Source organism: Falco peregrinus, chromosome 7 (assembly GCF_023634155.1).
Source record: "Falco peregrinus isolate bFalPer1 chromosome 7, bFalPer1.pri, whole genome shotgun sequence".
NCBI classification, from domain to species: domain Eukaryota; kingdom Metazoa; phylum Chordata; class Aves; order Falconiformes; family Falconidae; genus Falco; species Falco peregrinus.
In genome coordinates this window covers 63304469-63330542 of record NC_073727.1, presented here as the reverse complement: position 1 = coordinate 63330542, position 26074 = coordinate 63304469, and the positions used below count along the sequence as shown (strand labels likewise).

The following is a 26074-nucleotide window of genomic DNA, read 5'->3' as shown; positions in this document are numbered from 1 at the left end:
TGCTCAAGCTATTTTATGTTTGTCCCTTTAAATTTCTTTGTGCATTCTTACTGCATTCGTTATTAAAAAACCCCAAAACAATGAACTGCACATCTTTTGAGCAGAAAACGTTCCTGTTCGCACTGTACTGCTGTGACATACAGCAGTATAAGGAAGCCCATTTACAAGCTGGATGGGTGCTGTAATTTCACTGCTCTGCCTAATGCATTTAGCATGCAGACAATTAACACCTCTCCCAAAGCTGCTGTTCACCAGAAGCTGTGAGAGAAACGTAGCAGGAGCTGAGCTGCAAGCAGTTGTAAAAGCTTAATTGAGTTTGCAAAGAAAGAACATTTCCCAATCTGTGTAACCTGTTTCTGCCTGAACAGTCTTTTGAAGGATCAGAGCAATTAATGTGCAATGTTGTTCTTTCCAGAGTGACCAAGATCTTTCTAGGCTGGGATAAATGCCGTCTGGGCTTCTGCGGTCCTCCTTTTGATTGCTGTAAACCACACATAAATAATTTCTTATTTTGCTGCATCCTGCTCGATCAGGGCCTCTTATTCTTTGCATCCAGATTTTGTCATCTTAGCATGGACTTTTTGTGAGAGATATTACAAGTACCTCTCTGTGGAGCTGCAGGTCTGAGATGGGCTCATAACCCCCACTCTGGAGTCCCGTGCTAGCTTTGAGCAGATCACACTGTGTGATCTTGCCTTGTCATCCCCTGGGATGCTGCAACAAAGATTCATCTCGTGCCCTTGCTCTGCCCCCACTTACCTCCTGAAATATATGGAGCCCTCTACAGTCTGCCTCTGCTGTAGCTTCTCATTGATTCATCCTGCCGTGTTTTATTGTCTGTCTATATGCTTTTAAACAGGCCCCTCTGCTTTCCTGCATGGTTGGGAGGAGCTGCCTGCCAGTTGAAAGCTACTTAGTCATCTTCCTTTGAGTGTCTCCTGAGATGGCTCCTGTTGTGATGATTTCTGCAAAGAATTTACTAGGGAGTTAACGAATGCTCTCCAGAGCTATCTCACAGACTTGCCAGTAAGCCTAAGAGGCTTGGGTCTCGTGGGCTTTCTTCAGGCCTTTTTTTTTTTTTTTTTTCCATTTTTTCTTCTTTTTCCTCCTCTAAAATGAGACTGAGGCAAATGTGTCATCTAAAGCTCTTTCACTATCTGGGAGTCTTATTTGTTATCACCCTGTATTCTCTATAACACCAGTGAGTATAGACTTGCTGCAGGGAAGCAGGGGCTCTCTTACTCATAAGTCACCCAGTCAATTATTGATACTGTGCTAAAATTACTGACAGGCTTGTGCCAATGCTCATGAGACAGATCAGTTAATAAAAGGGCAGATGTGTTGTCGGTACATAGCTTAAAGGAAACCATTTGAGTCTACACCATAAACTTCAGCAAATCTGTAGTAGTACAGTAATGCCAGCGGATCTTTTTATTTTCCTCTGGGATTTTGACCTTTTTACCTGCTTTATTCCTTCAGATACTTTGCGAATTGTACCTGAATTAAGAGGGAGGGAAGGAGAAAAGATTACTTTTCTGTATTTAACCTGACTCTTGTTCATTCTGTAAACATGCAGCCAACGTGAGGTTGGTGTGTGAAGATCCTGTAATATGCATTTACAGAAATGGTGTTGAAGTTTGCTGCCTTTCAGATCCCGTCCAGGTCCAGCAGTGAGAGCTGGGGACAGAGGCCAGCAACCTGAATACTGTTTGTCACCATGTTGAATTAAACTCTGTACACAAATGCTTGTTTGAGGTGTTGGGCAAGTGCTCCAGTGAGCAGACCTGCATCCTTACAGCTGCAGTTACTGACTCATGGTGGGTCGACCCCAGCTGGATGCCAGGTGCCCACCAAAGCTGCTCTGTCACTGCCTGCCTTGGCTGGGCAGGGGAGGGAAAATATAATGAAAGGCTTGTGGGTTGAGATAAGGACAGGGAGATCATTCACCAAGTCATGGCATGGTGATGGGCATGGGCAAAACAGATTCAGCTTGGGGAAATTACTTTATTGCCGATCAGAATAGGGTTATAAGAAAGCGAATCTTAAAACACCTTTTCCCCCACCTGTCCCTTCTACCCAGTCTCACCTTCACTCCTGATTTTTCTGTACCTCCTCCCCCGGATGGTGCAGAGGGGTGGGCAGTGGGGGCTGCAGTCAGTTCATCACATGTTGCCTGTGCCACTCCTTCCTCCTCATGCTCTTGCCCTGCTCCAGAATGGTGTCCATCCCACAGGAAACAGTCCTCCACAAACTTCTCCAAGATGGGCCCTTCCCATGGGCTGCAGTTCTTCACAAACTGCTCCAGTGTGGGTTCTTTCCATATGTCATTTCCACAGGGTGCAAGTCCTTCAGGCACAGACTGCTCCAGCGTGGGTCCCCCATGGGGTCACAAGCCCTGCCAGCAAACCTGCTCCAGCCTGGGCTCCTCTCTCCATGGAGCCACAAGTCCTGCCAGGAGCTGCTCCAGCGCAGGCTGCCCACGGGGTCACAGCCTCCTTTGGGCTTCCACCCCCTCCTTCTTCACTGACTTGGGTGTCTGCAGGGCTGTTCCTCTTGCATATTCTTGCTCCTCTCTCTGGCTGCAATTGCAGTCACACAGCAACTTTTCCCCCTTCTTAACTGTGTTATCCCAGAGGTGCTACCAGCCATCACTGATGGGCTTGGCCTTGGCCAGCAGTGGGTCCGTCTTGGAGCCAGCTGGCTCTGCCTCTGTTGGACATAGGGTAAGCTTCTGGCATCTTCTCCTGGAAGCCACCTCTGTACCTCCCCGCTACCAAAACCTTGCTATGCAAACCCCATATGCTCATAGACCCCAGCACAAGCCACCTTCTCCAGGTTCCTGTAAGAGCACTGGCATTTCAGGAAGAGCACCCATTTTCTTCCCTGCTTTGAATCTTAGGTAATCAGTCAGCTGGTCCTGAATGTTTACAGGACCGTCCTCACCGTAGTATCCACACATGTTGCAGTACTTAATGAGTTTGTCCTCATGTGGCCACTCTTAGCTGTACAAGTGCTGTTAACCATGTTTTCTTTGTGGAGGACCAAGTCTATAGTACTCGTAGGGGAAGGAGCTGATACTTGTTTCTAGTTTTTGGCTGCTGCCTCTGAGACCAATTTTCTTCATGTGTTTCTGTCTTCTCCTTCACACTTTCTCTGCAGAAAGAGGGTCTGCAGGTGCCCAGGACATTTGGTTTTCATCTAACTCTATGTGGTTTCAAGAACCGAGTAAAGCAGTATGGGGGTGATGGTGCCATCCTGTAGCATGTTACACCACAAGCTTCGTTCAGGCTTGGCCCAGCAATATTTGGGCTGTGCAGGAATGGGGTGTCCTGTAGCCTGTTCATTAGATGAAGAAGTTGGGGGAAACTTTTTTCTTAAAGCTTATGTATTCCTAATTGCAGAATACAGGATTGCTAGTGTCTTTTCAAAAGTATCTGCTCCTCGCTGTGGCGGAGCTCTGCTGGCAAGGCAGAAAAGCCTGGTATCAAGACATAACCTTTTTTTTTTTTTTTTTTTTTAATGTGGGATTTGAAATGCATTTACTTGGGCCCCTGTAGCCTGGAACAAATTGACTTTTGAGCAGAACTCTCTGGCTGTGGGTATGGGAGGGCAGAGGTTTTATCAAAAGATGTATTCTTGGTGGATTAGCACATTCTCCCTGAGGAAACAGGTGCTTTTCTGTGGCACAGCGTTTGATTAGCAGAATTTATTATTTCCATGTGAAAGGTAAAAAACAGATCTGGAGCCAAATCTGACCTTTCTGCTGTTGAGCTGAGATGATGTGATTATTCTGGTAAGGGAGGTTGCAGAGGGATGGTGGTCCTGCTGTGCTGAGTTTTAGGTAGGATGTCTTCGCTGTAGTGGGCTGTATCAGCTTTACTGGGGGCAAGCAAAGCTGGCAATTCCTGTGTCTTTAGTATAATTTTTTCTCTGCTTTACAGCAGTGGCCTGAAGCTGCTTGTGTCCCTGCTGTGTTAGGTGGGAGAAAAGGTGATGTATGTTAATGCACATCAAATGTCTTGGCCAATTTTCCTTTTTATTGCTAGTGCAGACGTGCCCACTGCTACCTAGCAGGCATAGGCATCCTGTCACCTATAGGGTATTAATTTACTGGAAGGTTAGGAAGGCTGTTGCCCTTCTCCGATGCAATGCTAGGCACCATTTCCCACCTCGTTGCCACGTGCTTTTTGACTTCTCATTTGCCATAGCTAATCTAGCCTTCCCCCAGCACTACACAAGGATGTTGGCTATGTTTTGGCAGCTTTGCAGAGGTGGGAATGGGAAATAATGACTTCCTGTGGCCAGGTAACTGTTACCTTTTACCTTGCTTTGCGGGAGGGTGTTGGCAGACAGGTAGAACTTGTGTATACCAGTTTGGGCAGTGATCTGGTAGTAGCACCAGGATTGAGTACTGGGGATCTACTATGGGCTTATGACTTCATGCACCTGGCAGCGTGACATCCCTGACTTAACCAAGTCACGTACGGCACCTGGGCAGAGCTGGAGGAATGCATGTGATTCTAATACAAACCACATTCTGTCCTCTCTGTCATAGCAGCCTGCACCTTGCAGAAAATATGGTGCCCTCCCTACTTCTGCTTCGTTTGGAGGGCCAGGAACTGTGCGGGCATGAACCCAGTGAGGTATCTGTGGATTCCGTCATAGCCTGGCCCTGATAAAAAAGAAGAAACAATACCTGCTTTAAAATGGTGCATGTCTGCAGCTTGAGATCAGTAAAGGCTGGTATAGCTGCTGCCAACTGGATGTGCAACGTGCAGGAAGGTATCTTGCACTTGGTGATACAAGTGTGGTGTGACTTTTACAGATCAGGATTTGATAATGATCTAGTGAACTCTTAAAACTGAGGGAACTTGTGAATTTTTTTGTTGCTGCTGTTTTGAACACTTCAGATATAATCTGATCTCACACTTCATGCAGTTGTAATAGCTGTGGATATCTTTTGTCATCATATTCTTCATCTGACTTGAAAGAAAATCCAAGCGTTTGTATCTTGGATATGGTTGTTGAATTTCATTAGGTGACTGGATTCAAAGGTAAACAGATCTCAAGTTTGGCACATTTTGGCAAACCAGCAGCTCAGGTACCATGGAGCTGACCTCCACAAACACAGCTCTGGAAGAATCAGTGTTCCTGCCCCTGCAACTGAAAAAAAGCCAAAAAACTAAAAAGACCTTCTGTCTCTCTCTCCCCTTCCCTTATCTCTTGTCTGGCAGGGAGCAGAGAGGAAGATCAGGGATGAAGAGCGAAAGCAAAGCAAAAGAAAAGGCAAGTGCACTGACCCCAGCTCTCAGCTGAATGCCTGTAAGTAGAAATTACTCCATCAGTATTTTAAATATGAGAACTTATTTTGGCTACAAATAGCCTGTGCAGTAGACCTTAAGTCAATTTTTATTCCCTATGGAATAACACTTGTTTTAAGCATTGCTTGTGGAGTCATTAGTTGTGCTTTGCAATATACTGGGTCACTTAGGACTTGACTTCTACATAGTTCTTCCTGTCCAAGACGGGGTGCTGCTACGTATTCAGTCAGGTATGGGTTTTAGCAGTTGAAGTGACAGGGTGAGTGTGGGCTTCTTGGGCGCTGCTGGACCCCTGCAGCTCCAGTGAGCAGCAAGAACTGGAGCCGTTCCAAATGTTTCCAGCTTGATCCTGAACTTGGGCTTTAATATATGCTAAAAATGTATTTACAACTCTGCAGCAAGGCAGTGGCAGCCTTGGGACTGAGCCTCCAGCCTCCCAGCCCTGTACCCACTCTTTCAGAGTAAATGGTCCTTAGTAAATAATTTCAATAGAAGTTGTTTCTGCACATGTGAAGGCCTCAGCACTGTAATATGTAAAGGCTGTGGAGCTTCTTCCTGCTGAGCATCTTTCCTTTAACTGCTGCAGATGACCGCAGCAGATTCTGCGTTTGGATGACTAGTTATTCCCCAGCAGAGCTGCTTAGAGGAAAATGCATCTTCTTGGTCTTCCTTTGCACAGGGCGGGTGCATGCTCTCCCTTGTTCTGCTCTGTGTGCTTGTCAGAGCTGTGCTATTAATGGTCCAACTGGTTCAACAAGCATGCACCTCAGCTTGCTGGGCAGGATTTTCCTGACAAAGCAGGTACAGGCTGCTGGAGCAGCTACAAGAGAATCCATTTGCTCAAGGGCAGTTGCAGAAAGGGCTGGGGTTTTTTCCCAAAGTACATTGTGAAAGGTAGGTTTAGCACACTTAGTGTTTTACAAATACAGTAGCCTCAACAGCTCCCAGAAGATTACTGCATGCAGCCCTTTGTGTAATGGCTGGAAAGTATGGTTTCAGCAGAGATTTCCAGCATCTTACAATTCTACAAAAGCTGCTTTCCAGTATGAATTTCCTAGGCTTGGGCTTAGCCTGATGATGTGACCTTTATTTCCCTGGAAAGTACAATCCGTTGCTGTTTAGTTCTTGGTTGGGAAGTTTTTGATTGCTTTAAGCCATAAGCTTTTATATCCACCTCCAGGCTTACAAATGCCATGTGCGCATGGACTCATCAACAGCAGAAATAGTTTGTGGCTTTTGGTCAAAGTTATTTTTACAGGGATGGAGCAATCTTTAAATAATAAGTTTTGCAAAGAAAAAAAAAAGTGTATTTTCCACTGGGGACATGAGAAATGAAGCATTTTGTTTGTGGTTGGTTTGACCCAAAATTGAAATGTTTTCACTTGGTAAAATGAAGTCTTCAGTTGGGGTCAGCTTGACACGAACGTCTCTGAAATGCAGTTTAAGGCACCTCCTGCCTCGCTGTCTCCCAAGGGGGTCTTTGTGGGTGAAATCTGTCCCCTTGGTGGCTTGTATCACGTCAGCTGGTGTGTCGTGACTCTGTGGGAGACAGTGCGGGTCCTGGTGGGGGTCGAATTAGGGTCTGGCAGCTTGAGGTGACCAGGATGAACAATGAGTTGAACAAAAATGTAAAATCTGAAAGTGTGGAATTGACATGTAATTCTACATGTAGCATCTTGCAAGGAAGAGCATTTGTACTACCTCTGTAGTGTGAAAGTGCTTCTGTGCTGCTGTCTCTTTGAGAGGCTTCTAACAGGAACCACGGGGGTTGCAAGTTGTCTCTTTGTTTGCCATCTTGCTGCCTTCCCGGTATGGGAAATCCAATGACCTTCTGAGGGAATGGATAGGGAGAAAGGGGGAGGCTTGGACTAGCTTTTGCCCTGTTCAGATGGTTTGTTTGGTACATGAAAGATCTAGGTTCCTATGTTGGGGTGAATGGCCAGACCATTCTCCAGCCCAGTTTAATGTATAAACAAAATCAAGCAACTCACTTGGAAGAGGTGGAGCAAAATTCTAATAGCTCTGTGAAATAAGCTGTTTTCTCAGGGTCCAGACCCTCATCTGGGGTGGACAACCCAGGTTCAAACTCCTCCACCGCGGGAGCTTCTCCCTTTGACCCTGACTACAGAGTACTCTTATTCAACAGTGTATGTGCCTTTAAGTTATATAGGAGAGCCGTAGCCTCGTCAGTGCCTTCACTATCCTTCATTCCAATCTTTGGTCTCTACAGTTTCTGATGTCAAAGTGCCCATGCTTCCCTCACACAAACGTACGGACATCACCATCTTCAAGCCCTTCATGGATCTAGACACTCAGCCTGTCCTTTTCATTCCTGACGTTCACTTTGCAAATCTTCAGCGTGGGGCTCATGTAAGTAAAGCTCATGGGCGTGGGGATAAGGAGGCTGTGGGATGTATCTGCAAAAAGCCTGGGATGCTCTGTGTACGTATATACATATGAAGTGCCAGACTGTCTGCAGTGATGCTGTAAACAAACACAGGCTGAGTCTAGTGTGAGCAAGAGATGTTGCTGTAGATGCATTGGCTGGAGTTAAATGGGGATGTTTTCTCATTAAATTATTTTCCTGGGAACTCCTGTTTCCATGAACCTGAAAGGATTTTTCCACAGCATGTCTAGTTGAGAATTCATTGAATGAACTGCAGACTGGTCGTCTTTTGTAAAGTCCGTTGAGTTCCTGGGGCGCTGCTGTAGACCACGGGCTCCTCTAGCCTGTTGCTGCAGGGTGAAAATCCGTTCTGTGGAACTGGGAAGTGTGTCAGCTCTGTGATCCGCTGCCAGAGTGCCCTGCCTCAGCATTCCTGGAAAGTCCCAGCTGACAGGAAACTGGAAGGGAAAAAAAACTAGAGTGCAACTAAGTTTCAAAATCTTGAACTTTGCTGTGCTGGGAGTTCTGGCACGCTCTAACGTAATCTAAATCTTACTTTTTAAGAGCCTTGCCTAAACTCCTAGCAGGGATAGAGATTAAACTTGTATCTGTAAGGCTGACTTTTCCACCTGTTTTCCTACAAAGGCTCTGGTTCTGAGGTATGTCAGGAGATTGCATTAGTCCAGATAGAAAGCTGGTTAGCTCTTGTATGTTCCTGTCTCTCTCATCAGAGATCCTTTCATTTCCCTTTTATGACAAAGTTAAAGGTGCTCACTGGCTTTTAGAAGATAGGGCCAAATGATGTTTCGATACAGGATTGAAAGATAAGAGAAAGTGAATTCTAGTTCTGGACAAAATTTTCACAACCTTACGCACAAGTATTATTTGTGTATTAAAACAAAGGCCAATATTCCTTGGACCAATGCATCTTACTTCTAGTAGTGTACTTGTGGCTGACTCCCTACTTGACAGCCTTGGTTTCCCCTGTGTCCTGTACTGATGCGCTTGTGAGTGAGTCAGGTGGGTGAGCATCCGCCTCTCTTGCAGCTCCTGCAGCAGCTCAGGGGCTCCCTCTCCTTTAGCTTTATGCTGTTGGACCTCTGCTCATGCCAGGTGCAGCAGGGTGGTGGTTCTGTGCCAGTGACTGACTCTCTAACACAGACGGAGCTACTGCTAAGTCACTATTCACAGCACTTAGAGCCATGGGGAAAGCGTTGCTGATACAACCGTGTTACACCAGCTAATGTGTCTGTCCTTATGCAGTTTTGTTTTGTAGCGTTTAGAGCCCTTTGTAGTGTTTTTAAGTACTATGTAAAGTTCTCACTAGCTAGCTAATTCAGCCTGTTTTTTTCTGTGTATGTCAAGAAAATCTCCCCTTTGTTTTAAAAGGTCCTTCCTGTTGCTTCAGAAGAACTGGAGGGTGAAAGGTAAGAGCTGCACTACTTCAGCCTGCTGAAGTCCTGCCCTCAGACAGAGGGGTAGGTCCCTGTAATTGTACTGCCGCTGACTTTTTGCCCTGTCAATGACAGCTCTAACCTAAAGAGAGGAGCCTATATCAGTGAAGAGGACTTCATTGCTACTCCGAATAAGATGGCCAGAATAGAAGAACCAAAAAGAGGTATTATTTTTTTCTTCCAGAGACTGGATTATTTTATTTGTCCATCATGATAGAGAGATGCAGCTGATGTTAGAGAGGGGTTTTGTTAATTTATTTTGGGGTATGCTTCAGCCTGATTTTTCTGTATTTGAGTAGTAATAGAAAGAGTTTGTATATCAGGATGTAGTTTAGCTCCACAAATCTTTTACAATGTCAAAATTCCTGCGGTTTTCTGCCAACTCGGACACTAATTGGCTTTGAGCCTGTAAGGAAAGAGACTCGGAGAGGTGAGCACCTTACCAATCTCCTTGGTGAATTGGGGGAGAGAATTCATCACATAAAGTCCTAGAGAAGATTTCAGAAGTATTTTGTAGTAGATTAAGCAATGAATGCCAAGAACTGTTCTGGGTACAAAACTGTTGCATCTTTCAAGGTGCTGGAAAATAGGCTGTTCACTGCTGAGAGCCAAACTGAGAGAATATTCTGCTTATTTTTAACCTGTTGTCAACCTTTGCAGTTTGATATGGGATTGAATGTTGCTGTGGTGTTGTGGAAGGAGATGAGAGGTCCCTTTGGGGATGGTGTAGAGGATTATCTGCCTGACGACTGTTGTGTGGAAGGACCACCACAAAGCTTAAAGAATTAAAAAAGGGAGGATTAAATTTGTGATGCGGTGAAGATTAAGTCTAGTGAATCTGACCTTAATGGGGGCTACATTTCTGTAGTCTGGATAAACTGGTAAGGAAGGATGGATTTTCTAAAAGGAAATCTGACTTCTTGGCTTTGCTATATGCCATAAAATGAGACCCATGAGATTCTTTCTCCTTTGGCCTGGTGTATCATCCAACTTGTGCTGTAACAGAGTGTGTGTGGTGTTGTCAGTTTTTTTAAATCTGTAGTCCTTCTTTTCTTAAACCTGCTTTTAGCAGAAGAAATCCGTCAAGGTGCTGTGCTGTCCTGAGTTCACCTTCAACTAGATACGCCAGTATTTGTTCCCTGTTGCAGGTGTGTCAAAGCTGTGGCTGATGAACCCTTGTAAATAATCCAGGCTGCAGTACCTAGTCATTAGAAGATGGATTAAAGACAGCAAAGCTGTTAAAGGTCCAAGCTTTCTTGCTCTCATGGCTTATTCCTCAGCCGTAATGCAGTTTTTAATGAGGCTGTTGTTACGTACAATGACTCTCTGCTAGTTTGAGAATGCTAGGGATGCTTACCTAATTTGGTTTCTTACTCTTTCATTCCCCTCCTAGCAGGACACGAAGTCTGCATTGTATGTCAGCTGTGGTGGTATGAGTATTACTGAAACATGGCAGGGGGTAGGAAGAGAGATGAGACAGCGTAGGAGGAACAGAGGATTGTACAAATCATTTAAAAATGAGGAGGTGGCCAGGATGGTTTCACCTGCTGTGGTAGCATCTGTCAAATCCTATTATTTTGTGAAGTCTTACGGCAAATGACCTGTGAGATACAGAAGGACCCAGGAGTCTCAAAGCTCCATGTTTTGTGTTCCTCCTTCTCGTGTTTCAAATATGACCTTGTTTCAAATAATAGAGAAAATATCAAGTAAGAGCAACTTAAAAGTATTTTGACAGTAAAGATGTTTGAGCATGTCATATTTCTGTGTGAAAAAGTATGGTTTGAGCTAATCTAGCTACGAGTGTTTGTGATGCAGTCTTCAATGCACATTGAATGTATGTATGTGTATCTCTTCACAAGATCCTCAGTGTATGTTACTGTGTGCTTAGCCACTATCATATACAGGTATTCTCTGAGGAGCAACTATGCAATTAATTCCTCTCTCCAATTTGCTTTTCAGTGTTGCTTTATGTCCGAAAAGAGTCAGAGGAAGTCTTTGATGCACTAATGTTAAAGACGCCGTCTCTGAAAGGTCTAATGGAAGCAGTAAGTAATAGGTTTTACAGTCCTTGCCTCCAGTTTGAGAAAAAGTGAGTGTAGTCCGGGCTGGCCAGTCGTCAGGCACTGGGCAGTCACAGGAGCTAGGCTCTCAGTCGCAGCTTGTACCCCTGTGTTCCTGCACTTCTGGATAAGAAGCGTAAGAGTGACTTCCTTTCAGTCACATGGAAATGAATGTAAATAATGCTTTAATTTGTTATTAAGGGACTTCAGGAAGCTTCCCTTTTAAGTACCTTAGTCCCCATCTGTGGGGTCTGGGTGTGAGAAAGTGTTTCTGAGCCTTCCTGAAAATCCAGGTGTGTCAAGTTCGGTGACTGCACACCTGAAGGACTCCCAAAATGACAGGCACTGGAATGGAAGGCTCCCTTCTTATGCAAGCTCTGCTTTGGCCAAGTTGCAGAAGCAGCCTTGTAGGTCTTTTCCAAGCTACATCAAAAAACACTCAACAGACTTCCACTATGCATGTCCCTCCTGTCAGAGAGGGTATTTTAATTGCAAGATGTAGTGATTTCCAGAATGTGTTTAGTGGCTTGAGTTTATTTTCAGTCTTTCAAAGCCTTATTTGGGGGCTTCTGCTCCCCTTTCATAACCTGCTTATGAAGAGCTCCAAGCCCCAGCCTCTGAATGTGCTTGAAGACTTTTACATATCTGTGCACACATGCGTAAAATTGCTGTCTGGTGCTTGACTTCCAAAATAGCCTTTCACTATCCCTGCTGCTGCAGTGCTGCAAAGGAAACACAGAGCTTAACTCTGAGGAGTGGTGTAATGTTTGGCACAAGCTCAAAACCGACGTTTCTGGCTGTCTCTTTGTGATTTATGCTTTGTCGATGCTCAAGAGGATGGAGGCTTTGGGGCTGTACAGCTGGGTCTTGCCATTGGCTTTGGGACCCACAGATGGTTCTATAAGCTGAAGCTCTCTCTTCCTGGCTGTGGAGCTTTACCAGCACAGGCAGGCTGGAAGTGGGGGCTAACGGGGAGGGGGATTGAAGGCTAGGAAGTCCTCCCTTACCTTGTGTGGTCCTGAAGTGAAGCTGCATCCTTGTTGTTCAACTTGGACTTTTTAAAGCAAGCGCCCAGAGCTGTAGCCTGGATGAAACCCCTGTACTTTTGCATACTGAAATGGCACATTGTTTGGTAGTTCCTGTCAGTGTGTGAGAGCAATTTGCCAAAGTAAACTGGCTTAAGGTTACTGACCTCGTGACTTTCTGGAGATTTGTACAGTGAAGTGCCATGGTTAGTGGCTGTGGTTTCACGTTGAGGTCACCCTGTTGGGTAAAGGGGACACTGCTGATCAGCTAGTGACCTTAGCAGCAGAGGTCTTCACTTTGTTGCTGTTTTCTTCCTGCATCAGCCACTGTGATGTCTAGTTTTCACTTGATCCCTCTGGCACTGAATTTAAAAATGTTTTTCAGTATGCTAAGAGAACAGACAGCCGCGAGAAAATGAGAACCAGGGTGTGGGGTGGTTTTTTAATGCATGGGCTTTTTGGTGTGGGGGCAAAGCGTTGCTGAATGGGAAGTCAGTAGTCAGGTTCAGAACTTAATTAAACTTTTTCCACAGAAGTTGGCAAACTGCAGAGGGGTTCTCCTCTGTAGGTATATGCTATAGTTTAGGATTTAGTATTGCTTTTATAGAGCAGAGCAGTTGTTCTCATCTGCAGGCATTTTTTTTTTTTGTTCTTTTCTGTAAGATAGTAAGTGGAAGACAATGCCAGCAGCCTCCTTGCTTCACCAGCGCTTGCTTTATTTTGTTCTAGATATCTGACAAGTACGACGTTCCTTTTGATAAAATAGGAAAAATCTTCAAAAAATGTAAAAAAGGGTGAGTATGTACCTATTCAGCAACTGTCTGAGAACATGAACTTTTTTCCTCTCAAACCTGAAGGCAAATCTGCTTTATAATTCCTTTATGCACTGTACATATGCAAATGCTATTTATGGATATGTTCACGCAATGTACACACATTCCAATGTCATTCATAGAGCTGAAGACCGGAAGGGTCCTATAGAAATATGTGGTTTGACTTCCTGGGTAAATACGAGTCACAGAACCTCTCTGAGTTAATTGCCATTTGAACCAGAGTTGATCATATCAGGAAAAAGAGTTCAGTTTGTTTAAAGACTCCCAGTGATGAAGAACCTACTTCAACCCATGTTAAATTGTTCCGGTGGTTAACTGTACTCACTGTCTCTGCATTTGGTTACAGTTGTTAAACCTGCTTGTCATTTTGTGGGCTAAATTGAGGAGAACTTTATTGCAAAGTGCCCATTCCCCACAGAGGCCATGCTCCACTGTCTTTTATTTTGTAGCATAAATAATGGAGTTCCTGAACATTGTCTGCTTTTGTTTTTCCTTTTAATCTCTCAGTAGTTTTCTTGGTTTTTCTCTAAAGTCACTTTGCTGTCTCAGCCCCTTCCCCAGAGCCCTTCTGGCCAGAAAATTAGGTCCTTTAATCACCTTTGGAATGTAGTTTCGAGGATTGTGCTCTCAGAGCAGAATTACTCTGCCAGAATAACTGCAAATGTTTCAAATTTATGGTAGTTAAACCACTGCTGAGGACCGCTATTGCAAGTGTGTGTGCACAAACACACAGGTATTGTCATTTCTGGCAAATGAAAGGAGTGGCCAAGCATCAGCGGTTTCTTCCCTGCAAGCTCTGTAGGGTTTTGTGCTGGTTGTTTGTAGCCATCAAACCAATCAGTTCAGAGCCCCAAGGCTCCCCAGGTGCCTGCATCTTCAGAAGGATTTTCTGCCGGTTCCAAGATATCTCTCCTTCCCTGATCCAGGAGCCAGACTTACACTTTTATTCAGATCCTAAAAACATGGCTGCAAGCCTTGATGGAGGGTTTAGGTAAGGACAGCTAGATCTGCTGTGGGAAGCAACAAGTCAGATAGGTGAGCGGGGATCTTGCGTTACCCCTGGACAGCCCAGGCTCTCCGAGGTTTGAGGGTGCCTTTGCTGTCTTGGGTATTTAGAACTGTAATATGTCCCTGACTGACTTTATTTTTCCAGAATTCTGGTCAACATGGACGATAACATCGTGAAACACTATTCAAATGAAGATACCTTCCAGCTGCAAATTGAAGAAGTTGGAGGATCTTACAAGCTCACTCTGACTGAGATCTAAGATCACAGATCCTCCGTGGGTTTTGAACAAAGGTCTCAAGTGAACATTTTCCCATAATTTAGTATGTTGGGCAAAACGCTAATCACCTTCTCCAGAAGAAAGCCAGGTGGTGACTTGTTCTGGGGAGCAGAGCAGTGGTTTTGCTTAATACATTTGTGTTTCTGTTCTTTACAAAGAACGTTGTAATGCTCATGACCTTATTTGCACTTGAAATGAGCAAGCAAAGATCAGCAATTAAATATAGAGCATGTATAAAACACTAGTAAATGAGGGAGGGGAAAACTCCTGGAAGGTGGCCTTTTAGTGTGGTGATGTCGTATTTATCTATTTGGTAACCATGTTTGAGCCTGTTATCAGCTGATGCCGTTTTATTGGACTGTTTTCTGCTAGGTAAAGCTGCAAAACTACTAATTGGTACTAGCAGGAATTGCGTGCAGGTTAGAGAAAAGTCTTTATAATGTTTACTCGTGAACAGGGCAGACTGTTGAAATCACTTGTGTCATTTGGAGGGAATGTAAAACTGCCTTGCTTATGAAGAACTCGCCTTAGTAACTGTGTGAACTCTCATCAGATGAAGCTATATTGTATATAAGTGCAATATATTTTTGAAGGTTTGTAAATGTGTACATACACGTGATATATAATATATATAAATATGGTGTTCTGTATATACCGTGAATATATGCAATGAAGCCCATCTAAAAGGATGCCATATACAGAGAAAACAGATATTTAACGTAGCTATTTAAAAAACAGACAAACCCTTAACACGCACCAAAGGTGAGCACGTGTTTGTATGTTCACAGAAGGCACAAGAGACCTGCTTGTTCAACACGAATCTTCCTGTCTGGAAAGAGAAAGGTACTGGCTCTCTCCTAAACCGTCCTGCACAGCCAGGTGACGGCAGTCCTGGCTTCTCCTATGAACTGCCACTTTGAGCCCTGAAACAGCTGTGTAATGCTGCCCTGGGAGGTGATGTGGGCCAAGTCTGAGAGCTGAGTCCCAAGAGGAGCTGAGCAGATGCAGTTTCCTTGGAATTGCACTTCTGGGGGTTGGGAAGACAGTCTTCTGGAGGGTGGATTTTTTTTTTTCTGTAGCAGCGTACTTAAGGCTCAGCTGGATGCTGCCCGCAACAGCAGCTCAGACTAGATAATACCCATGGGTTGCAGCCAGCTTGCAAGGTCCTAGGATGCTAACAACTGGAAGTGCAGCCACAAGGCTTTTGAGAGAGGAAGGTGGCATCCCAGCTTAGCAGGCCAAGCCTTAGCAGGAACTAGGCTGCAAGCAGGCTGGGTGTCCCTGGTGTGTGTACATCGCACTGACCCGCTGCTGAGGCGGAGAGATCAGACAGGGGCAGCTGGTAGCAGGTGTCCTGAACCTAGCCCCAGCTGGGAGTGCCAGATACCTCCCAAAAATACTGCTCTGCAGTCGATGGTACAGTATTTACTTATGTGCGTGTGCTTATGAAGGAAAGGCACCCTCTGGTTAGCAGCAAGTGAGAGAGGAACATCTAAGCAGCACTCGGATGGAAGGTGGAAACCTGCGTTGCAGGGTGAGTAGATGAGCATGAGTACCAGGTCCAGTGTCAGTGCTTTTGTTAGGGATCGGGGTAATGAGAGAGGTTTATCGTGTTTTCAGGCAGCACAAAGCTGCACATGCCTCACCTAGGACATGAAGGTTGATCAGGATAGGCTGGAGAAATAGTCCAGAACAGTAGGATATGATTCTACTTAATGGTTAACAATTCTACTTAACAGTTAACGAATTGTAATGGAACATCGTTCAGCTGTGTCATGCTGCTGTTGGGAAGAGGGAGGCGAATGCCATGTCGAGTTGATAGACAGGGGCATGGCTTGCAAGAAATAGGAGCCTGCCTTTTGCTCTACTTGGCATGGCAGAGGCCTCTGCCGGAGCGTGGTGCCCTCCCAGCAGAGCCTAGTCCTATCGGGTGTCCTGGAGAGGCCAGACCGCCTGCTCCTTCAGCCGGAGCTTGTGGCTTCTGAGGAGGAGGGGCTGGATAAGTTGCCTGGTGAGGGGTCATCTTCAGAAGGGAAGGGTGAGGGGAGCAGCCTCCCGTGACATGGAAGCATTCTCCCTGTCCATCACAAGCACAACAAGAAGCAGTGGGCGTAAATTGCAGAAATTCAGGTTGGGTGTCGGTGGTTTTCTCTGGTGAGAAGAGCAGGCTGCCCAGGGAGGCGGTGGAGCTTGATGTCAGAGGTCTTCAGAGCCACTCTGGGCAAAGGCATCTCTGGACTGAAAGATACAGTTGATTCTCCCTCGGTGCTGATACAAGGTGGTCACTTGAAGTCCCTCCCCACCATATTTTTTTAATGTTTTATATGAAATAGAGTATTTTGGGAGTTGTATTGGGACCAATCCTGAGCTGGTTCATAGACCACTCCATTCTCCCCTCCTCCCTCCTCCTCCACTGATGGGGCCCCACAGAGGCTTTGCCACCGTGCTGGGCACCACCTGCTCCCCTCTGCTCTGTGGCCAGAGCCGAGCAAACTCCGCGTGGATGCATCCACGGCTGTGGGGGTGCGGAAGGAGCACGCTGCTGAAGAGACTGGGACCTACACACGCCACCCTGTGCAGGAACCCACCGCCGCAGAGCAGCGTGGCCGTGGGACTTGTACCCAGCCGACACCAACACACCGCTTGGGCTTCCCTTCATCGGTCACAGGAATAACGTTACTATGGCAAGGGAATTTTTTTAAAACCTGATATATAGAATACATATATATATTTACACATTTTTATCAAAAAAGGAAGTTTTATTACAGAAACTCAGTCTAGGGTCAGGGAAGTAGATTTAGAATCTCTGTAGAGGTAAGATTGACATGAATGTTATTTCTTTTTACTGCTTAATGAAGTATGTGAACTAAATCTTGACGATTGTTTTCCACTATAAGATATTCTGGGACACGGGTCTTGTAACAGTAGCAGCAATGTCATGTATGTTTTATGAAACTGATTTTTTTTTTGTTGTTTTGCCTGCTGTTTTTTAATTGAAAATGTATTTTAAACCAAGCTATTAAATTTTATATGTTCATTTCTAATGATGAGCCTTTTACATAAAGGGGACACAGCACATGTGTTTTCTATTTTTCCTTTGACAGGGGGTCTACAAAGCAAAATCCCCAAATAATCCCACCGCCAGCCTTGCTCTTATTTCCATATAAGATGCCTGATGGTCAGTGCTGGAGGTCGAGCAAAAGCCTCGAGGGTTGTGCCACCTTGTGTGCCCTGTGCAGCGGTGGGTGGGGATCTCCTGTCACTGTGGGTGTGGAGGGGACAAGCTGTGGTCTTCCAGCCCTGCCAAGGCTGAGGTGCTTTGAGTAGCTGCCAGGGCCACAGGGAGGGGTGGGTGTCTTTCCAGGAGGAGCTGGTCCAAACTAGGGCTTCCTGGGCGGTGTGTGGGGCACAGCGGGTGAAGCTGCAGGCACTGACTTTCCCAAGATGAAAACACTCGGTTAAAGTCCGTGCTAATTCTCCAGGGTAATCCTAATGTCACTGTTGCTCTAATGTCTGGAGCGGTGTTCACGTCTTTTGTTTTTTGGTTGGGTTTTGTTTTTTTTTTTTTTTTCCCTGTCAGGAAATGTCTCTACAAGCTTTTGCTTTGGCTCCCCAGCCCCTGCAGTGGTTGCAGGGTGCTGCCCTGGGGCGGCTTCTGTGCCGGCACCTTCCCAGTCGCTGGGCTTGCATCGGCGTGCCTGGGGCTTGGTGGGGAACAGCGTGGGTGGCAGATTTCTGTGCTAGAAAAAGGCTGGTAACGCTTTCTTATTTCTAGTTCTTGTACAGGCTGCACTTGTGGAGTTTGTGTCCCAGATGTAGGAAGGTGCTGCAGGGCATCACCTGGCATGTCATGGTGTGTCCTGGGTGATGCAAAGGTGCTGGGGGATGCCGAGTGTCATCTCCACCCAAGCTGGTGCCTGCTGAAAGGTTGAGCGGGGTTTAGACCCTGGTACAGTTGGTTTGCAGCATGGTGGCCATCCCGCAGCAGACATCGGCGTGAGGCTGGATCTGCTGTGGGGCTGGCTGCGAAACGGCTGCTACCCCCTCTCTGGCCGAGGGATACCTTTGTCTTCCTGAGCCTTTACATGGTGTGCGTGTGCACCTGCGCCAGCCCTCTCCTCCTGCAGCCCTGTCAGCCCTTTCCTGTTCAAGTGAATTTAAAGAAAGTGAAGGTGAAATCCCGAAGCTGCAGCTTTGAGCTCCCAAGCCAGGCAGCCTTCCAGCGAGATCCATGCTGCTTCCCTGGGGCGGCACTCAGGGCTGTAATAACACATTTAGTTAAGCTTTTAAGACCTGATCTTTTTTTCGTATGGGAAAGCCAACTTCTGCAGCAGCCTCCAGCTTCTTGATGGGTCTGTTTGTTCATTGCCAGAGCTTTTTCTTGAGGCTTTGCAAGAGCAAGGAGCTTACGCGGTCCTCTGTTTTGTTTTGGTATTTTAAGTGATTTGATTTATTATTATGGTTAAATTATTAATACTAGATTTTAGATCGCACCTCAACTAGATTAATTGGTCCAGTGAAAAAATACGAGCTCTTATAACTACTTTTGCTGTTTGTCCTTGGACAGTCTTACCCCACCATACCACAGCACTCTTTGTTGGATACCTCTGCATAGCTGACAGTACTGTAGAAGGGATATTTTGACTTTTCTTCTTGGCTAGTTTCAGTGGCTGGGGTGGTTTCAGGGTTTTGGTGTGTCTTACAGTCCCTTGTTTGCACAGGGCAATGCTCCATTATCCCATCAACCTGTTTGCCTGCACACACAGCTTGTGGATGGATGGCATGCCTGCTGGCTTAAGCTTTATTTGTTTTGTCATCTCTCCAGCATGGCCATCCTGCAGGCTGCAGGTGAGTGCACAAATGCCAGCTGGTGACCACTGTCAATGGCATCGAACTTGCATGCTCCTGCTGCAGCGCTGGTCATCTCCAGCAGCATCCCAAGCCTGGCGCAGGCCGGCAAGTCTGTCACCTCCGCTGCAGTTCGATGGGTGGGAAGCACGTGCCAGGCAGGGGAAAGGTGCATGGTGGAGCCTGGCAGCAGCTCGGAAGAGTGGGAACATGGTAGAAAAACATCTGTCCCTCTTGGGGATTTGATACCTGGAGGTGGGGACAGCCCCAGGCTCAGGGATCGATGGCAGCGAGGGATGAGGGAACATGGTGCGTGGGTGGCTGGCTGCCATCAGGCTGGAAGAGACAGTGTGAATTGGAGTGAAATCTGGAGTGGGGGTGAAGTGAGGAGGGGAAAGGTGGGCAAATCCGTTCCTCAGCACCAGGGAAATGAAGTCCCACGGTTCCTCAGTGCCCTGCCGGTGAGGGGAGCTGGATGGAGCCCTGGCCAGGCAGCGCTGGCCCTGCTGCCCTGTTGAGTCGGCACCCACAGTCTCTGGGGTCAGTGGCTTAGGGCAAAGAGGCTGCAGTCCTGCCACTGCTGCTGAGCAGCTCAGCTTGGGCCAACTTGCCCACTCCAGCCATCAGCACATGCCCAGGCAGAGCCCGGTCCCCTGCCTGGACAGGTGCATTGGCTAGAGGGGCTGCCATCAGTGGGGACCCCTCCTGCTCGAAGGGGTGACTGGGTGACCAGGGACAAGGGCACAGGAGCGCAGGGCTTGGCACTGGGTCTGCCAGGCAGCTGTGCCAGTGGCGCTGGGGTTGTTGCCAGCACTTGGTTTGATGCTGCTTTTAATTCTGTCGTGATAAGGTTTGCTTGTTTGTTTGTTTTTTAAAGTAAATGATTACATGAGCTTTGCAAACATTAATAAGTAAATAAAATAAAAATGATTGCTCAGTGGTCAGCTCTGCAGGTCACGTTCTCCACAGTCTCTGCTCCATGATTCTTCTTGTTTGAAATACTTTGCTTTGAGCCTGTCAGCCAGTGCTGCCCAAGGGCTTTTGAGGGGGCAGCGGTGCTGGGTCCCCCATCTTGTGGGTGTCAGGGCCCTAAACCAGCCTTTGCTCACCCACTTGCTTCTGCTCTGTGTGCTTAAAAAAGAGCCCAGGTTGCAGGCAAGAGGCTGGTCGAGACTTGCCACGTACAAAGCCTCAAGTCAGGATAATGCGTGGAGACAAAAGGAGACAGTTATAAAATCAGCAAGCTGAAAAAATAGAATCTGTTGCTGCTTAAATCACCCCTTGCTGTGCCACGTGGCCGTTCCCAAATGTGCTGGCACCTCATGGCAGTCCTGTGCGGAGCTTTGCCTGCGAGTGACCCCCAGCCTGGCCTCGGCAGGGGCTGAGCTGTGCCCGCGGGGATGCTGCATGCCTCTGGCTTCCCGGAGCACCACAGGGGCCATGGTTTCACGAGAGAGGGGCCCAAATCCACCAGATCTCTGCAGAGGCACAGCTCATCCCTGCTCGTCCGTATGTGCTGTGGGGCCAGGGACCATGGTGCTGCCCCATCCATGGCCAGCAGCACCCTCAGGACCCTGTGCTGACTTACTGCTTTTTCAAAGGAAGATTTTGAGCCCTCACCCAGGACTGCAGAAGAAATTTGGAAGATGCCTCAAGAGGAAGATAAATGAAGAAGATGATTATGACCCTAACCATTCTCCTTTGCTTTTTGTTTTTTTTTCTCTTCAGGTCCATCTTCCAATTCCTAAATGCTTCAGGTTAATGTTGCTCTTCAACACCATCACATCTTGCAAAATTTAATTTCTTGGCAGAATTTCCCCCCATCGCCCTGTCTTGAAAACCCTCTCTCTGTGGATCCTCAAGGATTTCTTCACGCTACATTACATCTATCCATTACCCCGCTGTTATTTTGCTACGAAGGTACATCTTGAGGCTTTTAGGAAGCATATTCAAGCTCCCTGACAACGGTGCTGAGGTGGATGTAAATACAGCATGACAGACTGTGAGTGCCATAAAGTGCAGGGGTGGGAAACTGGCTGGGGGGGACCTGCCTGGCTGCAGCAGCGCTGGGATTTCATGTCCAGGTGAACAGAGAAGGGGGACCTGGCCTGACACTGGTAGAACTGGGGAAAAAATAAGCTCTCAGCTGGACGAGTCTGTCTTTGGCAATGTAAATTTGGAAATGCAAACCTTCAGGTTAATGGTATTCAGGCAGGGTGTTCACAGCTCAGTTTATTTTGGTCAATCACTTGGCTTGGGAAAAAAGTAGGGGTGGCGTTTGTGGAACAGAAGGAGCTGTGGCCAGGGCTCAGTTCAGCCACGATGCTGGGCATCACCAGGTGTGTTGGGAGAGTTTTGGGGTGAAAGCAGCATGGTTTTTCCCAGCCTGTGTTCTTTCCCATCTAGCAGAACTGTCAATGTTCATCCTGAGGCTGCTCTTCACAGGGTCACTGCATGGTTGATGTTGGGAGGGACCCCTGGAAGCCATCTGGTCCAACCCCCTCGCTCAAGCAGGGCCACCTGGAGCATGTTGTCCAGGACCATGTCCAGGAGGCTTCTGTGCATCTCCAAGGATAGAGACTCCACAGCCACCCTGGGCGACCTGTGCCAGTGCTGGGTCACCCTCACAGCAAAAAGGTATTTTCTGACATTCAGAAACTCCTCCTGGGTTTGGGTTTGTGCCTCTTGTCCTGTGAAGGTATGTGGTGGGTCTCCTGGAAGAAACGGTGCCAAGAGATCAGAGCGATAAAGTGGTGACTTTGTTACAACTGTGAAAATAAAATGTACCTACTGGTGCTGGGGTGTCTCAGAAAGGACAGTGGAGACTCAGAGAATGGCATGGCAAGAGCACCTAGGACTGAGGCTTGAGCCTAAGTGGGAGGTGAGACAAGGAAGGGGTGCACCTTTCTTTGTGGGTGAGATGGGAGGCTTGAACATGGGATGCGAAGAGAGGACCAGCAGACGGATGGTGATGCCAGGTATTGGTGTTACAGCTCCATGCCCAGGCACCATGCTGTGAGCCCTGCAGCATCATCCCATACGTGTCCTGACAGCCCCAGAGACTCAAGTTCTGTGCAGCCCATCGGTAACATCTTCACCAGGCCACAGCTGAGTGCCAGGCAACCCCTTACGGACAGCCTGGAGCTTAGCCACCTCCCAGTACACCCAACATTTTCCTGCTCAAGCTACCATGGGCTTTAACTAGAGATGGGCTCCACTTCACAGACATCACAAGATCAAGGTAGTAAGATCAAGGTAAGAAGATCCTGGATCTCGGGGCTTTGCTCTGGGCAAGTCTTTTTTGCTACTTTCCTCTCCCCTTTCCAGCTTTCCGTTCCCTAGGCTAAAACACTGAGTGCTGAGGAAAGAGCTTGGTATTGAATATGATGTAAATGAGTTTTACTCACAAACTGAATTAAAACTAAGGAAGGTGTTAAAGGAAAAAAGCAATCCCAGTGTTTTGAGTGGAGTAAGCCATCAGTGTTAAACAGCTTATTTCACCACCGGGAACTCAATCAAAACCAGCGCACCCCCTCCTGGGCAGCACCCCGGCAGCATGGGATGCCCACCAAGCAGCGAGGAGGTCTTGCTGTGCCTGGGAGCAGGAGGTTATTTCTAACAGAAAGCGCAATCAGATTTTACAGGGAAGGACAGATAGTACGTGAAAACTGAGGGGACAGGAAATCTGTAGTGGGAAGAAGGTGGCTGAAGCTCCTTCAGCTTGAAAGCCCTGAGGAAACGTTGACCAGCAAAGCCCTGCAGGGCAGAAAAGCATCGAGTATTTCACCTACTCAGCAGAGGAGGAAAATCAGACCCTTGGGGATATTGGGGATGACAACTGGTATGTGAAATGTGGATTTTTGGCATTAGGCAGTCACCTACCTCTCCCCTCATCAGGTGTGTTGGAGGGACCTAGAGACCCTAAGTACTGCTCGAGGGTCAGCTGTGGATCCTGGCTGTAAGACTTGGGCAAAGTGATGCAGCCCGAAGGAGGCAGCACGTGCCTGGCTGCTGCACCTCTCCCACCAGCCTCCCCTAGCAGCCCCCGTGGGGCGTGCAGCTGGGGGCACCCCCGGACAACACCCACACCCCGAAAAAGCACCTCAACGTGCAGTGCTGGCTCATTGCTCTGCTCTGTTGGCAGCACAGAAGGATGCCCAAGGGGAAAGAAATTCAGCATGAACAGTGTCGCCCGTAGTCTGGAGGGGAAAATGGCGTGGCTGCAAACCAGAAAAGCTGCAGCCCAGCATTAGAGCCCGAGTTTATTTCACATTAGTCATCTTGTTGCGTCCTCTTAACATCTTGAAGCACTACAGTAGCAGGGAGGAAGCGCACGCCCCAGACTGACGCAAGGATTTACCCATGCTGTGGAAAAACATCAGGACTCCTTGTCCTTTTTACATAAACAGTGTAAAACTAAGTGGGAAAGCTCCTTTGAAGGGAGGCGTTACGATCTCTGCTGTGCAAGGAGAGTAACAAGTAAGTCCAAGCAAGCACCAGTTATCAGAAAAAGCATCAGTTCCTACTCAGCAGCCCAGCCTGGCAGGATGCTTTATCCAAGCAGCAAGCAGGGTATGTTCTGCTTCTGAGCAAGTGGGTTGGGGGAGACTGAGTGATCCGTGACCAGCAGGACTGATGGAGAAGTATCACAAGAGCAGGATTTTCTGTTTTCCAGCTCCTTGCCTGGGCCAGGGATAGGATACGGAGATTGCTGGGGTGAGACACCCCCCCATAGACACTAGGACAGTGACTTAAACTGTTAAGTGACTCAATTGCTACTGACTATTCCCCCCCAAAAAACCCCAAAGATGCACAAGAACACAGGTGGCTTTTATTTTCTCAGCTCTTAATGGAAAACATATTTGTCAGCAGTAAAATCCTGTATTAGATTGTGTTTGTTGGATATATACAGTCAATTGTAAAGCACAGCGTTGATTTTGGCACAATATATACAGAGGGCACTCAGGGTGTATAATCAGTAGTTTCACAGTTTGAGGGCAAACACTGGGGGCAGAGATTACCCTTACAAGCAATTTCACCCTCAGCTCATGCCCTCCTTTCCTTTAGCTGCCATGAAACAAGGCTGTGCCCTTGTCCCTGGCTTAGCCATCCATCCTGCCATTGTGGCATTGGAGAGGGACACGGAAACCCTGTCCCCTGTGAGGGAGCATGGCCTGACTCAGCTGGAGATGACATGATTTTGAAAGCACTGCTGTTTCGCCTGTCAAGCAACATTTGGGAGGGCAAAGGAGGGTGTCAGGTGAGTGCAGGTGGAGACCCTGCAATGAGGGGCAGAGAGAGGAGTGGGTGCAGTGCAGCCCAAGAGAAATGGAAGAAGGAGATGCCATAGCCGCACTGGTTGGAGAGGAGTTTATTTATAAATTTAATGGGTTAGCGATCGCATCTTGGTTTGGATGTCAGCGTAGTGTGACAGCTAGCTGTCATGGGGAGGATTTCATACAGCAAAATTTGCAGCGGCACTCGCTCAGGCATCATTTCAGGCACTTACAATGTGATAGGAAGCAGCAAGCGAAGCTGAGCATGCAGGGTGGGGGTAACTCAGCTTCTGGCCCTTCCTCATCTACTGCAGTCCCTGTGCATCTGCACGTGGCAAGGTGGAGAGGACCGTGTTCCCTCCCACTGCGCTGGTGGCCCCACAGCCAGGTTCTTCAGCTCTGGCTGGGAAACGTCTGGAGGCAAGCAGAGCTGAGCCTTGGTTTGTGTGAGGACATCCATGTGCAGGAGGGCAGCAGTAGAGGTGTGTTTGGTGCCGAGGGCAGTTGCTTGAAGGTGGCCATCTCATCTGTCCCCTTTTCTTCTGTCACGTGTCCTCGTGCTTACTCCTGTTCAAGGATGCCCTGATTGGTCTCCTGCCTCTCCTCGGCCTCCCCATCTGTCTTGTTTTCTGTGATGGTTGTTAACTGCAGCCCAAGATGGTTATTTTCTTGTGTGGATGTTCCTTATTCTTAACGTTTTGCCAAGAGAGGGCCAAGAAGGGAGAGGGAGAGACTCTTTCTGCAGGGCTGTGGAAGGGAAGAGTGGGAGACACAGCTCCAGGGAGGAGCAGGGGAGGCTGCAGGATGGGCCATGTGGACCAGGGATGTGTGAGCGATTAATTCCATGGGAAGCACAAGGTCAGGAGTTACCCTGGGATGGGAGGAGAAAAAGTACAGATAAGGCACTAGCCCAGAAATAAAATGGACAATTATTTTAAGAGCTGCTTAGAAGCGTGACCCAAGACCACCTCTTCCAACCAACACATGGACCTTGGCCGAGAGCCAGCGAAGAGACAATTAAACACATATGATGAGACAGCTGGACACCTGTGATCAAATTCCCCCACCCACAGCCCTCCCTGGGGCACCGTACTGTGCTCAGTGCTGCACAACTACTCGGGAGCTTAAAGACAAAGCCCTAGAGGAGGTGGCAGTGTTGGTACTAGAGGACCTTCTCTCTGACTGTGAGGACACCATGGCTAACTCCATGTCGGAGGCTGCTCCTGCCCGGTGGAAGTCTGTGGCACCGGTCACCCCCCACTGTGAGTGTGAACTGTGTCTGGTGGTCCAGAAGTTGGTCTCTGGTCACACGGGATGTCTTCCAGCATCCAAGTGCTACATGAAAACACCTCAGAGTTAAGAAAATGTGAAAGATGATTCAGGATGAAGCACATGTCTGCACATAGACTTGATACCTGCCCAAGCAAGTTGTGAGATGACCAAAAGAGGGGAACATCTGTCAGCATTACTAACGCTTTAATATACTGTGTGTCAGAAAACACACGTGGGTTTAGCTAACAGTAATATTGAGGTCAAGAGAACAGTGAAAACGATGAAGACATCCACTTAAGCAGAACAATAAATA

The 26074-nt window shown here is 47.4% G+C and overlaps 1 protein-coding gene across 1 annotated transcript in view; it reads left to right on the top strand.

Moving 5' to 3' along the window:
- The window catches only part of GRHL1 (grainyhead like transcription factor 1), a 51954-nt gene extending 34545 nt beyond the window's left edge, over nucleotides 1–17409 (top strand). Inside the window, exons 10-16 of the mRNA XM_013299752.3 lie at nucleotides 5235–5322; nucleotides 7552–7691; nucleotides 9097–9134; nucleotides 9237–9325; nucleotides 11121–11206; nucleotides 12976–13040; nucleotides 14233–17409. Coding sequence (XP_013155206.2) covers nucleotides 5235–5322; nucleotides 7552–7691; nucleotides 9097–9134; nucleotides 9237–9325; nucleotides 11121–11206; nucleotides 12976–13040; nucleotides 14233–14347 — 621 coding nt within the window. The 3' untranslated portion in view covers nucleotides 14348–17409. The remainder of the gene's footprint in view (nucleotides 1–5234; nucleotides 5323–7551; nucleotides 7692–9096; nucleotides 9135–9236; nucleotides 9326–11120; nucleotides 11207–12975; nucleotides 13041–14232) is intronic.
- The last annotated feature ends 8665 nt before the right edge of the window (nucleotides 17410–26074 follow it).